The following is a 15,543-nucleotide window of genomic DNA, read 5'->3' on the forward strand; positions in this document are numbered from 1 at the left end:
GACCCTTTGGCAAACGGCCGTTATGTGAGCTGTGGCTGTGGGAGATCTCAGTACTGTCGCTTCCTGACACTTTTGGACAAAGCCTGTCGGCGCATTAATCCACTCATAAAAGGTCGGCTCTCAAATCCACCAGAGCACACCGGAGACTGTAAGGCACACTGCTGGCCCCGGTCACCACTGCCTGTGGACCACCACATACTCAACAAAATATATTTAAATCATTTATTCACATTTCAGTCACTCCTGTACAGCTCAAATCAACAAAATGAATCATCAGGTCACCATTTACAGCCAGAAAAATATTTATAATTAACTAAAATTACACATTATGTACATCAATATATTTTGGTATTGCATAAAATTCAAGGAAAAACTATATTTAACTGTGATAGAACCACAGCACAATCACTGGGACTACATTTACAGGTAAGTGTACAGGGAGATCGACATTTAGTGAGAATTCATTTTATATTAAAACACATTTTAGTCCTTTAGACAAATTCAACTCATTCAATTATTGTTGTTTATTAGAAAGCACTTGGCCATTAAGATGAATGTCGTTAGCTATAGTAATTTGATGTATTTTCTATTTACAGAAATTTCAACATAACATTTCACAGTCCACTTTACAGTAACAATGATTTCCTTTGTTTGAACAGCAAAAACAAGCGGTGAGATCCGGTGTAAATTAAATACATGAGGAAATTGTTTTTGAAATATTTGGCATGGCAAGAGGAAAACTACCACATTCCATTTCAAAGAGAGAGCGAGAGAAACGTGGAGAGCATGTAAACGTAACTAAAAACTCCTACAGCAGATACATTTGAGAAGTATTCATATTTACATTTGAAACCTCACAGAAAATGACAGTAACGCACATCAGTAGAGGCAACAGCTTGATATGAACAAACACACACAAGTATTGGTAACACAGACACTGAGCACTCGCAGGTTAACGTGGCAACAGACATGCTGAAAGTGCACCTATGGAAGCATGCCAGCGAGCAGTCAGCCCAGCAGACAAAAGGCATTGTGGGAAAGCGAGGAAGCAGTCTAATGTTCAGTGACAGCTCCTCTGTAAACAATATGTAAACAATAATATCATCTTTGTGAAGGCTCAATATAAAAAAGGTGCACTGTGTAACTTGTCTGTCTGCCACGTGCTCGTCTTCAAGGAGATATTATTGCTTTGCTTGGAATGTTCCACAGTATGGCATTAAACTTCTTTTTCTTGCACTTTTACACAAATTACAGGTGTTTTTTTATTGCGTTAAAAATAGCTGGATGAATGGAGTTTTACAGTGAGCGGGGTCGCCTTTCCACAGATTTGACCCGTGACTACACAATGCACCTTTAATATTTAGCACGAAAATATTTAGCCAGGCAAATCGCATATTTCTTGTGGTCATCGACTTAAAATGTAGAGGCAAAAGAATAGCTGCCTAAACAGAAATAGTGGGATGTTGGCATAGAGTTGTTAAGACTATTTTCCAACTTTGCCTACAGCATCAAAGTGCAATAACGTCACTGGATTTGCATGCTCAAGTGGTGTTCACATAGTTTAGTCATCTTTAATTTGTGCCGTTTACAGTATTGAAACTGTGTGTGTGTGTGTGTGTGTTATATTGTGCGTTTCATTAAAGTGCTCTTGGTATGATGGTGAATGGCAGAATAGGGCTACTGGCCTCCAGCTCCAGCGCCGTCAGGAAACACTCGGTGGCAGCGGCAGAGTTGCCCTGAGCCTGCAGCACCTCGCCCAGACTGTTCCACACGTCATGGGCCGTGCTGACGACAAAAAAAAAGTGACATCAGACAACAGAAGATCCACCGTAGAATGAATCACTAAAAGGTTTTATGACCACATACCTGTTGACCTGCACAGCGTCTCTCAGAACCTTCTCGGACAGACTGTAGCGCTGGAGCTGGTGGAGGATCAGACCCTGTGGAGGAGGGTCAAAAGGAACATTTACAATCAGTGCTTCCTGTTACGGCCCCTGACGGCTTGTTGTGTGTTTAAATGTTGCGTTTCCCTTCCCGACATGGCTGCATTGTGTTTGTGCCGTCATTGGAGGCTCCTCCGCATTTCTGTCCCTAAATTGGCTGGGCAATCAACAGCCGTGCCTGTTTAAAGTTCCTGCACCAGCTCTGGGCCGGTTTGTTCATCTTGTCGCCTTTTATTTTGTCAATTTGTTTCATTTATGGGCTTTTGTTTTGTTAAGCCTATAGTGACTCATCCATTTTTAAACTGATGATTTACCTTTGTTTGGTCTTCAGTTATTTTGTGTACATCCTGTTAACTTTACATTCCTGTTTATTAAAAATTACAACTTTATTTTACCATTTTTCCATATTTGGATGAATACTTTAATACAGGAGACAAAAGTGTCCCTCCATGGTAAAAGAACAACAACAACAACAACCTGGAATTGAAATCGGCATAACAAAATTAGACTTTGGTGCTCATAGTATTGTCATAAAAGTGACTACATTGGTCAAAAGTGACAGCTTACATATTAAAATGTAGGTAATAAGTGGCATTTTTAATTATAAATTATTCAAATCAAAATAATTTGTGCCACAATATTTAAAACTAAATTTATAAGATAATCCTTTATTGTCCACACATGGGGAAATTTCATTGTTGCAACGCAGGTAGATACAGAGGTAGATACAGAGGAAAAGAACAGATCACTTATAGGAAGTCTGAAAAACACTCTCAATAGAAGATCTCTTATAAACAAAAACTCCTATAGACAAAACCTGTGAGGGGAAAACACAATACAATTGGTTGTATTTTGGTTGTATTGATTGTCCTGATTTTCATGATTAGCAAACATCCATCCATCCATCTTCTGCCGCTTTATCCGGGGCCGGGTCGCGGGGGCAGCAGTATGAGCAGGGACTCCCAGACTTCCTTCTCCCCAGACACTTCCTCTAACTCCTCCGGGGGGATCCCGAGGCGTTCCCAGGCCAGCCGAGAGACATAGTCTCTCCAGCGTGTTCTGGGTCTTCCCCGGGGCCTCTTCCCGGTGGGACATGCCTGAAACACCTCCCCAGGGAAGCACCCAGGAGGCATCCGGAACAGATGCCCGAGCCACCTCAGCTGGCTCCTCTCGACGTGGAGGAGCAGCGGCTCTACTCCGAGCTCCCCCCGTGTGGCCGAGCTCCTCACCTTATCTCTAGGGGAGCGCCCAGCCACACGGCGGAGGAAACTCATTTCGACCGCTTGTATCCGCGATCTTGTTCTTTCGGTCATTACCCAAAGCTCATGACCATAGGTGAGGGTAGAACGTAGACCGACCGGTAAATAGAGAGCTTTGCCTTTCAGCTCAGCTCCCTCTTCACCACAACGGTCCGATGCAGCGACTGCATCACTGCAGCCGCTGCACCGATCCGTCTGTCGATCTCACGCTCCATCCTTCCCTCACTCGTGAACAAGACCCCGAGATACTTGAACTCCTCCACTTGGGGCAAGGACACCCCACCCACCTGGAGAGGGCAAGCAACCTTTTTCCGGTCGAGAACCATGGCCTCGGATTTGGAGGTGCTGATTCTCATCCCAGCCGCTTTACACTCGGCTGCAAACCGTCCCAGTGCATGTTGCAGGTCCGGGTTTGATGGAGCCATCAGGACAACATCGTCTGCAAACAGCAGAGATGAGATCCTGTGGTCCCTAAACTGGGTACCCTCCGACCCCTGACTGCGCCTAGAAATTCTGTCCATAAAAATTATGAACAGAACCGGTGACAAAGGGCAGCCCTGGCGGAGTCCAACATGCACTGGGAACAGGTCTGACTTACTGCCGGCAATGCGAACACAGCTCCTGCTCCGGTCATACAGGGACCGGACAGCCCTGAGCAAAGGGCCCCGGACCCCGTACTCCCGGAACACCCCGCAAAGGACACCAGTTCCACGACCGGGACGAAAACCACTCTGCTCCTCCTGAATCCGAGGTTCGACTATCGGTCGGATTCTCCTCTCCAGTACCTTGGAATAGACCTTACCCGGGAGGCTGAGGAGTGTGATCCCTCTGTAGTTGGAACACACCCTCCGGTCCCCCTTCTTGAACAGAGGGACCACCACACCGGTCTGCCAGTCCAGAGGCACAGTCCCCGAACGCCACGCAATGTTGCAGAGACGTGTCAACCAAGACAGTCCTACAACATCCAGATACTTTAGGTACTCAGGGCGGATCTCATCCACCCCCGGAGCCCTGCCACCGAGGAGTTTGCGAACAACCTCAGTGACTTCAGCTTGGGTGATGGATGAGCCAGCCTCCGAGTCCCCGGTCTCTACTTCCTCTTCGGAAGACGTGACTGAGGGATTAAGGAGATCCTCAAAGTATTCCTTCCACCGTCCGACGACATCCCCAGTCGAGGTCAGCAGGCCTCCACCCGCACCATAAACGGTGTTGGTGAGACACTGCTTCCCCCTCCTGAGGCGCCGGACGGTTTGCCAGAATTTCTTTGGTGCCGACCGATAGTCCTCCTCCATGGCCTCCCCGAACTCCTCCCAGGCCCGGGTTTTTGCCTCTGCGACAGCACGAGCCGCGGCTCGCTTGGCCTCCTGATACCCGTCGAGTGGCCTGATAGGCCTCCTTCTTCAGTCTGACGGCATCCCTTACTTCCGGTGTCCACCACCGGGTTCGGGGGTTGCCGCCACGACAGGCACCGGAGACCTTGCGACCACAACTCCGAGCAGCCGCATCAACAATGGAGGCGGAGAACATGGTCCACTTGGACTCAATGTCCCCAACCTCCCCCGGGACATGGGAGAAGCTCTCCCGGAGGTGCGAGTTGAATACCCTACTGACAGAGGGCTCCACTAGACGTTCCCAACAGACCCTCACAATGCGCTTGGGTCTGCCAAGTCTGTCCGGCTTCCTCCTCCGCCAGCGGATCCAACTCACCACCAGGTGGTGAATGGTTGACAACTCTGCCCCTCTCTTCACCCGAGTGTCCAAGACACGCGGCCGGAGGTCTGATGACACGACAACAGAGTCGATCATTGACTTCCGGCCTAGGGTGTCCTGGTGCCATGTGCACTGATGGACACCCTTGTGCTTGAACATGGTGTTCGTTATGGACAATCCGTGGCTAGCACAGAAGTCCAATAACTGAACACCGCTCGGGTTCAGATCGGGGAAGCCGTTCTTCCCGATCACCCCTCTCCAGGTGTCACTGTCATTGCCCACGTGGGCGTTGAAGTCCCCCAGTAGAACAACAGAGTCCCCGGTCGGTGCACTGTCCAGTACCCCTCCCAAGGACTCCAAGAAGGCCGGGTACTCTGCACTGCTGTTCGGCCCGTAGGCCGCCACAACAGTGAGAGACCTGTCCCCCACCCGAAGGCGGAGGGACGCGACCCTCTCGTTCACCGGGGTAAACTCCAACACGTGGCGGCTGAGCTGAGGGGCTATAAGAAAGCCCACACCAGCCCGCCGCCTCTCCCCGCGGGCAACACCAGAGAAGTGGAGCGTCCAGCCCCTCTCGAGGAGATGGGTTCCAGAGCCCAAACTGTGCGTGGAGGTGGGGCCGACTATATCTAGTCGGTATCGCTCAACCTCCCGCACAAGCTCAGGCTCTTTCCCCCCCAGCGAGGTGACATTCCATGTCCCCAGAGTTAGTCTCTGTGTCTGGAGATCTGGTCGCCGAGGCCCCTGCCGTCGACTGCCGCCCAGATCTCTCTGCACCGGCCCCTTATGGATCCTCCTGCGGGTGGTGGGCCCACGGGAGGGCGGCCCCACGTCGCTCCTTCGGGCTGTGCCCGGCCGGGCCCCGTGGGGTAAGACCCGGCCTCCAGGCGCTCGCCATGGAGCACCCATCCCAGGCCTGGCTCCAGGATGGGGCCCCGGTGACGCCGATCCGGGCGACGTAAACTGCCTTGTTCGTGTTGTCATCATAGAGGGCTTCTGAACCGATCTTTGTCTGACCCGTCACCTACGACCTGTTTGCCTTGGGAGACCCTACCAGGGGCATGAAGCCCCCGACAACATAGCTCCCGGGATCATTCGGGCACTCAAACCCCTCCACCACGTTAAGGTGTCGGTTCAAGGAGAGGAGATTAGCAAACAGGAACATCTAAATTAAACAGACAATTTATACATTTTATATGTAGTGTTTAAGTCTATACCAACAGTTTTCACACTAACTTGATAGATATTACTTCCTCCCTTGTCATTCAAACATAATTGGTGTAATATGCTCTAATTGCTCGAGTTCCAAAGACAGACAGGGGACAGAAGCGGTTTCAATAATGAATAATCTATAAATAATCTATTTTTCCAACAATTTTCATTCTCAGACCTATAATTAAATATTGGTGAAATAATTTGATATCTTAAAAGCATGTGTAAGGAAAAACAGAACACATGTATTGCTTTTGTTCAGTCAAACATTTAGTTTGACTGAACAAAGTTTTAATGTTATATTGTAACAGTTAACACGAAGACCGACCAAAATAACTAAATGGGGCTTCACCAGTGTCCAATTTGGTGATAGTTAAACCGATATTCAAAGTCACAATTCACTACATTTAAATGAGGGAATTAAATTTAAATGTTGAAGTCTGATAAGTCATATATCTTCATTCATTTAGTTAATGTTCAAATAAGCATAGACTCTGCTGTGGACGGAGCACAAGCTTTTGACTGGTTCCCAGGTGATTTACTGTCAAATCCTGGCTAAGTGCTTTCGGAGAGTATTTAATAAGGCCAGCCCTCCATAAACAGAACAGAGTGCTGGGATTGTATGGTTGAGTGAATGAGATTAAACCATTTGGGCACAAAGACACCGAGGAGAGATGTACCACTCCCGTTCAGGAAAGAAGATTCTAATGGGGCTGTCCCAGAGGACTCAGAGCAATTACACAAAAATGACTCGAGCCAGAGCCACTGACTGTTCATGGAAAAGAAGAGTGTTGTCTCTTTGGGTGTATTCTGCGCATTACCAGTCTTTGCATGGTCTTCACGTGTGTGGGGTTGATGGACAGCGCCTCCTCGTACCACCGCTTGGCCTCTTCGATGTTGCCCCGCAGCTCGGCGATCTGCCCCCTCATGTACAGCACATTGTGGGACGTGGGGAATAGGTTGGCCGCTTCCTGTGTGCACGCCGTGGCTTCAGCGGGCTTGGACATCCCAATGTACACTTCGGCTGTTGAAGGCAAACATGCAAGGCAAATATGAAGGAGACATGCACACAAATGCTTTGCCAACCCTTTAAATGTCACAAAGTCCTGGTTAATTGTAGATGGCATTTTGAGACGGAATAATTCCTACAGAAACAGGAAAGGAGTCTGCTTGTCTGAATTATGATTGGTTGATTATATTAGCTCTGTTGCCAAGATGGAAATGACCACCAGTGAGAGAAAGTAGTCAGAAAGATAACCAGGGGAGTAAACAAACTTTGCTTGGATACTGGAATTTGTTTTTGTTTGAAGGTATGTTGTTGTTGAAATGAAGAGAAATAGACATTAGTTTGTATCTGGTTTGTTGGTTCAGAGAGAATAAAATAATAAATATTACAGTCGTCTATGAGGACCAGGATAGTACCTGCATGCAGCCAAATCTGAGCCAGTGTCATCCAGGGGTGCAGCGGCCCGTGTTTGGGGGCACTGCTCTGGAGAGAGGAGGCCACCTCAGACAGAGCCTGCTCTACTCGGCTGGCAGCGATAGACGTGGCATGAACCGAGCCTAGTGAAAGAGATCAGAGTTTAACGTATTGGAGTCTAATTATCTGATTTATTATGGCTGCGGTGTTAGACTTCCATGTGCCAGAATCCAGGCTTCAGTCACGTTAATGGTTTCAGCAACGTCTCATGGTTTAAATCTGGGCACGCAGAGCAAATGACGGGCCCAAATTGGCACATGAAATTGCCTGAATTAACCAGGACACGGTTTCTGCAACACCATGCATAAAGGCTGCTCATTAGTACATTAAGAGAGTGGGCCTGGCTTTTGCTCTACACACAATAACATCAGATGATTACAGGGATGCAAAATGGCTGCACAGTGCAGCAAACACACACAGCAAATCTGTGAAAGCAAAGCTACAAGCTTTTGTGCCCTATAAACTCTGTAGATGGTAGATGTGCGTTATCATTTGTTAATGTTTAGGTTTACATAAACGTTCAAAACAAACTTGAAATCTGTTTCTACCTCGTCAATGGTTACTATTTTTTGTAAAACCTAAACAATTCCTTCCTTCAACTTTCCTAAGATTAAGAATCCAGTGTAACAATAAGGCTATAATAATAGAACAATTGTTTGAGTAGTAAAGTTAGACGAATGAGGGATTAATGAATTGATAATTCACCAGCACTGCCTGAAAAAAGGCCGGCTTTAGGGCAAGCATCTAGTACTGTAACCCTTTTCTTTAAATACAAACTGCATTAATTGGTCAACAGTTGACATTACATACATTTGTGATAAGCCAGCAATAAACGGTGGGTTTGGTGACCAACGTTGAGGGTCTGCATTGCTTAAGCTGTGAATGTGACACAGCGATGCATGCAGTAAAGCAGATAATTGAATTAAAAGGAATACACCCAAGACATCTTGAAAAAAGACATGTCCAGTGCTACAGCTTCAGTATTCCTTTAACTCTTAATATTCTATCTTCACAGCTACTCAACTGAAGACCTAATGTCAAAGCAGCAGATATGTATGTTTTTGTGGTTGTGATAGTTTTCATACATATATTATCGGGGAGTGGAAAGGGACCAGCGTTAAGAAAGACAGATCAATGGATGGAAACAGAAGGTCAGATGGAGGTTACTTTACTACTTACAAACAGAAAACATGGAGGAAAACCCAAATGTATTAGCCTCTTGAGGGCCGCCTTGAAAGAAAATGGTCAGGTGGGAAACAGAAAAGATGAGTGTTAATGATTCAAAGACAGGGAGTAAGAGAGAAAAAAAGAAAATGAATGATGAATAATGCAGATATAGGAAATGGGCTCCAAAAACCATAAGGATCACAAGGCTTCTTTTTGGGTAAAGTTGTGCTGTGTAACTTTTTGGAGGATATTTTAGCTGCTCTACAGTATGGCCTGCTCACAGTAAGAATTATTGTTGTCGAATTTTGGATTAATAAAACACCTCTAATTGTAGAGGGGGAAAAAAGCAAGTTAAATGTGTGGAATATTCAAGGAAAAGTCGATAACATCTCCATGGAGACAAACAGGTGGCAGGCTCTCTAGAAGTTACATAGTGTACCTTTAAATCTGACTTCATAAAGCGTAAATATTTTTCATCCGTGTCAATCAAAATTCCAATGACAGTATCTTGTCACACCTTTTTTTGTAAAGCTGTCGAAGGTTTTTGTGAAATTGGGCATTACAAGTATAACTCAACACAAACATGGAGAATACCAAATTATACCAAAAAAATATATAATTTATGGAACTTATACTGTGATTGAAGAGAGGAAGGTGAGCACAATGATTGTGAATAAAATGTGATTTTAAAGCAATCCGAAATACATGCTTTTTACCCACACTCGTTGCAGTTTCAGTGAGAGTAAAAATATACACATCTACAGGTGGTTATCGCAGGTATGCACCATTTTTAGAACACCAGCATCCAGGTCATGTTACAGTGGAAGTAATGAGGTTCTTCAACAAGTCATTGTGTCAGTGCAGTGCATTGTAGACAGGCAATTATCTGTGACCGGGCACTACTGCTGTCACTGGGAGTGGCAATGAGAAGTGGCAGCTCTTTTATAATGACATAAACTCAGCAGCAGCAAAGAAAATGCACAGATACAAGTGAATCTTCCCGAAACTTGGTGTTGTTCAGGGTCACTCTCCTTACCAAGCCTGTCACAATAACTATACAGGCATATAAGTCAATAAATTAGCGATAGGGATGGGCGTTAGAGAGGAAAAGGATGATCTCAATTTGCAATTCTTCTAATAAATCATCCATTTACAATAATATGGTAATGGTAATCCATTAGAACTCTGCTCAAATGCGGCTGCTTATGAAATTGATTTTATAAACATTGTTTAATACATTTTTAATACACTGGGGAACAGTTTCATGGTGCAATTTATCTATTCCAGCTCATGTTTGATTGATGTTAGAACATAGTAAAGGATAGTTTTGAATTAAATATATTAAATGAGGTTTTCATGCAAGGTTAATGTGTTTTCCATAGCACAACATCACACTTTGTAACAGGCCCTCGCCACACCATGCTCAGAGTAACGGCACAAGCAGGTGGATTACAGTTGGAGGAGAGCTGGCGCAGTGCACTGTGGTTACAAAACGAGTGCGTCCTGGTGGGCCCTGGAGCACCGGACGGGGAGATGGGCGGAGGAAAGGAAGCAGGCAGGGAGGCCTGGTGTCTGAGCGGAGAGAGTGGGGGAGGCTGCGGGGGAAAGACAGGAGAGCAAGGGGACGGCAGCGAAAAGGACAGGGTGGAGGCAGTGGGAGAGATGGGGGAGATTGGATCCGAGCCAGACTGAGACGAAGAAGAAACAGAGACTAAAACAAAACAGAAAAGTGTGAAATAAAGAAAGAACAATGAATACGACATGTATAGTAGTAACACCTAGAACTGAAACATGTTATAAAGTAAATAATGCCTAAAAATGGACATTACTGGCAAAAGTCACTATGTTGCTATAAAATGAGCAAAACATCCACAGATGCATTAGCCAAAACATGACATTAAAATTAACAGAAAATTAAGTATTTAGCATCTTAAAAGGTTGATCATTTGGCTAACTAAAAATTCTATGTGGTGTGATGACACTGTTCAGGTCTTTATAACTTGAGATGGCAAAATGAAGTAGAAGAGTACATGTAGATTGATTGTGACAGAGGGGCCTGTCTGCGTGTGGGCCCTACCAGTCTCAGGGTCACTGAAGTCCGGCAGGGTCATGGCATTAAGCTGGCGTCTGTCCGCGATGGCTCTGTCCAACAGGCTGCTGCCACGCCCAGAATCACTGCAGGGAACACAGGAGAACAACCACACATTAGTACAATGTTGCTCTCTTGCCACTCTTTTGAACCTTTTACACCAGTGAAGTCCTGACTAATTTCACTAGTGGTCTTATTGGTCAAATACATTCTAAATTCTAGAATGGAGTGATGTGGACCATTTCAATGGAGAAGCTAAACTTAACCTAAGAATATTACAAAATGAAGTGTGTTTTGTGAATTAAATTATACACACACACAAGTGAAAGTAAATATACACAAGTGTATATTGTAAATTGTATTTTTTTTATTATTATTTAGTAGGAAATTATGATCACGTACGTAGCATTTTAATGAAGGCCAAATTCAGATTTTTATGTTTTAGAAATGTTTTCTATTATAAAGATATATTGCATACTTTACAACAAATTGTACTTTTTGTGAAGCTAAACTAAACTATTGTGGGACTTGAGAATAGTAATTTTCCATATTTTGTAAAAGAAAAGCTAACTGCTTATTTTCTCCAATAAAGACGTAAAATCATTAACATTTAGGTCTGATCTCAATTCAAATGTGTTAAAGTTTACTTCGTTTTGTATTCCAGAGATCAACATTCTGATAATTAATGGGTCTATTGAGAGTTAACAAAAATAATGTATTCACAAAATGACTTAATCAGCTTGTACACAAGCTTAATACAGTAAAATGTGTAAAACAGATGTTTAGTTAAAATAGATTGTGTGGCTTGTACCTGGGATTGGTAAGGTTATAAAAACTCTTCCAAATTTGTAACATGTGTTTACATGTCATTAGAGCTTCTTCTGGTCCTCTGCACATCGACTCCAACTTTACTTTGGTGTACAATAGGCTAAAACAAGAAGGACATTAAAATCATGAAAATACAACCTCCAATAAAACAGAGTAAACCAAATAATTTCTTACTTAAAGTTCTCGGGGTATTCTGACAGAGCCATTTCTATTATGTTGAGAGCATCGTGGTAGTGTTTCTGTGCAGAAAGAAGCAGGGCCAGAAGGTGGAGGGAATGGACATCATCACCTTGTAGTTGTAGCGCTTGTCGCACATATCCCAGAGCCTCGGGAATCTATGGAACAAAATAGTTTTAAAACAGTTGAATTGAACACTTGGAATTGTTCTTTGTTTCTTTTTTACCTGCCGTGACACAGCCAGCTGAAGAGCCAGGTAGAAAGCTGCTAAATGGTCGGTAGGTGACAGACTCTGGGCTCTACACATCAAACAAGAAAAGGAATATTAACAGAGATGTTTTACATGATAAAGTAATCAATTAGGTTGGGAAGCTTCACCTTTGGAATGCTCCTAAAGCTTTTCTCTGGTATTCCTCTTGCAAATTTCTCAATGTTGCTGAAATTGAAGAGAAAACCAATAAGTTATAAATACGGATTTAAATTTTATAGACAAGACAGTGACTAAATCTTGGTGCTATTACCATCGGTGGCTTTAAGGCTGTAAACTAGCCCCATTGCCAAGTATCCTTTGGCTCTGAACTCCGCTGCTTTGTCCCCCATTTCAACCACCATCTTGGAAAATGTCTCCCCTTCATCCAACTGAGTGGAAAAATACAAAAATAGGAGAAAACAAAAATGAAAACTATGACAAAAAACAAGCAACATATAGTCAGGAGACAAAAGATACCCAGTGAAGAGGTCCAATGCAGAGTTTGACGGCGAGAAGTGGAATTGTGGGGTCGTCCGGCTTCAAGCGAATGCACTCTTTAATGACTTTAACTGCTCGGGCCGATTTCCCAGCAGCCATCAGCGACAGGGCAAGCTGGTACCACAAGTGAAACTCCTCAAAGGCGAACTTCATAGCTCTTTCCAAACACTGGGGACATGAGAGTAGGATATTCTTAGTACAATTAAAGACGTCGCCATCCTGCTAGTGAGAAACTGGGCCGCTCACCTCAGATAGCATCTCGTACTGTCCTCTCCTTCCTAGAGCAATGGTCAAAAGGTCATACACGACCGAGGCGGACTGGAGGCTTATGATGCGGTCGTTGTTGTGTTCAGGTATCCTGCTCAAAACGGCATCGCGATTTGCCTTCACAAATGCAAAGTAGTACATCAGACATTATGGCGACATACTGTGGCAACGGCAATTAAAAACAATTCTTGACAGAGGCTGGCGAAATATGTAAAATTCTGGGGTGGAAGTGTAGTCATTTATAAGTGCTTACCATTGACTCACTAATGAGAAGCAGCAGCAATGCCTCTTCTGTATTCTCCTGGGGGCAAAAGAGACTGAGGAGAGAAAGAGTCAAGAGAAATGACTACTCCACTGCCACAGCCTATGTTGGTGGGATTTGGCATGTTTTTCTCTGCTTTCCAAGTTTAGTGGATAGCATTTTCCCTTACTTTTCTCCGGAGTACACTCGAGGGCGCCGGCTCAGAGTGTAGTTCTTGCTGTGAACGTGTCCGTGCCGAGTGGGATCATCCAGGGGTGACACCGTGGGCGGGTCTTCCAGGGGAGACCAGTAACTCTGCTCACACATACCCCTGAGCAAGATCTCTGCCAACTGTCTCGCTATGGTCTGAGTGCAAAACAAAAATCACATTCAAAAACAATCTTGGGTAGGATCACAGTCGGTATTAACGCGTTGCATTCAATGTGTAAGTTAACTCACCATGCGCAGGTTCTGAGTGGTTCTAGTCTCGATGGCCCGAAGAATTTCCCGAAATCGTCCCACACCATGAGTCAAGTTACTGTGCAGCAAATGAGTAAATTGCAAAATATAATCAAAAATGTATTTTTATTTTTGGTGTGAATTATTGTAAAACTGTTAAGCCCACCTGAAGCTGGTAAGTATTTGGATATTATATTCAATACATTAAATGAATGCAGTTACAATTGACAACAATATATAGTATATGGTAGTGGTGGTTATTATTTACAAATAGAGTTAATATGTTAACTGAGGTTTGTGAGCATCTCTATTACCCAGAAGCCTTCTTATACCAGTCTACAGCCTCAGTCACTGCTGGACTCTATTCTCTCATGCTGTCCTCCCTCTCCTTGTAACATGCTTTCTTTCAGCATTCAGACTTCTAAGAGGGGGGGTCCTGAACCAGTTGGGCAGATTGCAGAGATGGAGCGCCCACACTGAGTCTCTCGTCCCAGCCGTCGCTCTGCAGTTCGAGCCACGATGGATCACCAGTGTCCATCTCACATCATTAAATAAATTGTTATTTGCACATCTTTGTTGTTGCGTGGTCCTTCCTAATGAAGTTTCTTTTTAAAATACAAAATAAAATACAAACATAATGACTAATTCACCATCTGGCAAAAAAGTTCTAACCACCTCTGCTTTGTCGTAGCAACAATACAGTCTTCACACCTTTTGCTTTTATTTGCCCGTCAGCAGCTTTGTAACTGGTAGCTGTGAACCAAGTGTGAAGTGGATTCCTTCAATTTGATAACAAGCCCTGTGTGCAAGTCTTTATACATTTAAATTACAATTACTACACTGTTAAATATATCACTCACCCATTTTTGAAGTGAATGACATGCGCCCTTTGCAGGCCAGTCTCCAGAAAATAGCCTAGCTCTTGATCTTGTGTAGCTGGACCTGGTTTAGGGCTGCGGTTCTGCATCCCCGCTGACAAAGCCTAGAGAAAGGAGAATTCACTTGAACACAAGTCGCACAGTTTTGGTATGTAATGTCTTTTGCCAGGTGGCTGCAATAAGCGCTTCCTTGTTAGGCAAATTGTAGACTATTGTATCTATCGTTTTTGAGCTTAAGGGTAAATGCACACCTTTTCAGCTTCTTGCAGGTAAAGAAGAGCGATATCTCCTGATTTTTCATAGCATGTGATGATTTCCTGGTCCCTGTCTGTTGAGCCCCTGTTAGAGGATGGAGAGCCTGTGTTCCTATTGGCCAGAGATGGCGAGGAGGTAGGAACCTTTTCAAGACAAAGGCCTAAAACAAACAAAAACAAAGGTTGTTAAGTCAACAAACTAAATGTAAAGGCATCCCAGTCTCTTTCAGACGAACACAAACCCAATAGCACAGTACTACCACCATGTGGACGCAAACCTCAACTACAGAACACCTAAAATATACAAAAACGTTGCTTGGTCTAAAAAAAATAAAAAAAAATATATATATATATATATATATATATATATATATATATATATATATATATATATATATATATATATATATATATATATATATATATATAATTATATATTATATATTATATATATATATATAATATATATATATATATATATATATATATATATATATATATATATATATATATATATATATATATATATATATAATATATTATATATATATATATATAATATATTATATATATATATATATATATATATATTACGGTGCTCGTATCGTTTTACTATTTACTATTACTATTTACTATACTTTACGATTACTCAAATAAAAATATGAATGCACTATAGTGTTTAGTTGTTTACCTTTAGTCGCATAAGCCTCTGCTATCATAGAAAGCCTATAGACAGGAGCCCCTCCTAGCTGCAGCTCATCCAGATTCACCTTGTTGTAGTGACCTAATTATTTTTGAAAAGAATAATTAGCATTCAAACAAAGGGGACAA

General features: G+C 43.5%; 1 protein-coding gene across 3 annotated transcripts in view; it reads right to left on the reverse strand.

Moving 5' to 3' along the window:
- Nucleotides 1–208: 208 nt before the first annotated feature.
- Nucleotides 209–15,543, reverse strand: part of ttc7b (tetratricopeptide repeat domain 7B) — a 16,640-nt gene continuing 1,305 nt past the window's right edge. The window contains exons 3-22 of one of the 3 annotated variants that reach the window (XM_072457321.1): nucleotides 15,404–15,496; nucleotides 14,710–14,873; nucleotides 14,441–14,562; nucleotides 13,581–13,659; nucleotides 13,312–13,487; nucleotides 13,134–13,197; nucleotides 12,860–12,997; nucleotides 12,593–12,781; nucleotides 12,387–12,504; nucleotides 12,244–12,301; nucleotides 12,092–12,164; nucleotides 11,863–12,023; nucleotides 11,672–11,788; nucleotides 10,849–10,946; nucleotides 10,225–10,482; nucleotides 8,784–8,834; nucleotides 7,547–7,687; nucleotides 6,946–7,148; nucleotides 1,867–1,940; nucleotides 209–1,785 (exon numbers count right to left, since the gene is read on the reverse strand). In XM_072457321.1, the coding sequence (XP_072313422.1) occupies nucleotides 1,638–1,785; nucleotides 1,867–1,940; nucleotides 6,946–7,148; nucleotides 7,547–7,687; nucleotides 8,784–8,834; nucleotides 10,225–10,482; nucleotides 10,849–10,946; nucleotides 11,672–11,788; nucleotides 11,863–12,023; nucleotides 12,092–12,164; nucleotides 12,244–12,301; nucleotides 12,387–12,504; nucleotides 12,593–12,781; nucleotides 12,860–12,997; nucleotides 13,134–13,197; nucleotides 13,312–13,487; nucleotides 13,581–13,659; nucleotides 14,441–14,562; nucleotides 14,710–14,873; nucleotides 15,404–15,496 (2,525 nt within the window). In that variant the 3' untranslated portion in view covers nucleotides 209–1,637. The remainder of the gene's footprint in view (nucleotides 1,786–1,866; nucleotides 1,941–6,945; nucleotides 7,149–7,546; nucleotides 7,688–8,783; nucleotides 8,835–10,224; nucleotides 10,483–10,848; nucleotides 10,947–11,671; nucleotides 11,789–11,862; nucleotides 12,024–12,091; nucleotides 12,165–12,243; nucleotides 12,302–12,386; nucleotides 12,505–12,592; nucleotides 12,782–12,859; nucleotides 12,998–13,133; nucleotides 13,198–13,311; nucleotides 13,488–13,580; nucleotides 13,660–14,440; nucleotides 14,563–14,709; nucleotides 14,874–15,403; nucleotides 15,497–15,543) is intronic. The other 2 variants (XM_072457323.1, XM_072457324.1) reach the window with 2 other exon arrangements.

This window comes from Eucyclogobius newberryi, unplaced genomic scaffold (assembly GCF_026437365.1).
Source record: "Eucyclogobius newberryi isolate DKJ021-1_F unplaced genomic scaffold, fEucNew1.0.hap1 SCAF_21, whole genome shotgun sequence".
In the NCBI taxonomy this organism is placed as follows: Eukaryota; Metazoa; Chordata; class Actinopteri; order Gobiiformes; family Gobiidae; genus Eucyclogobius; species Eucyclogobius newberryi.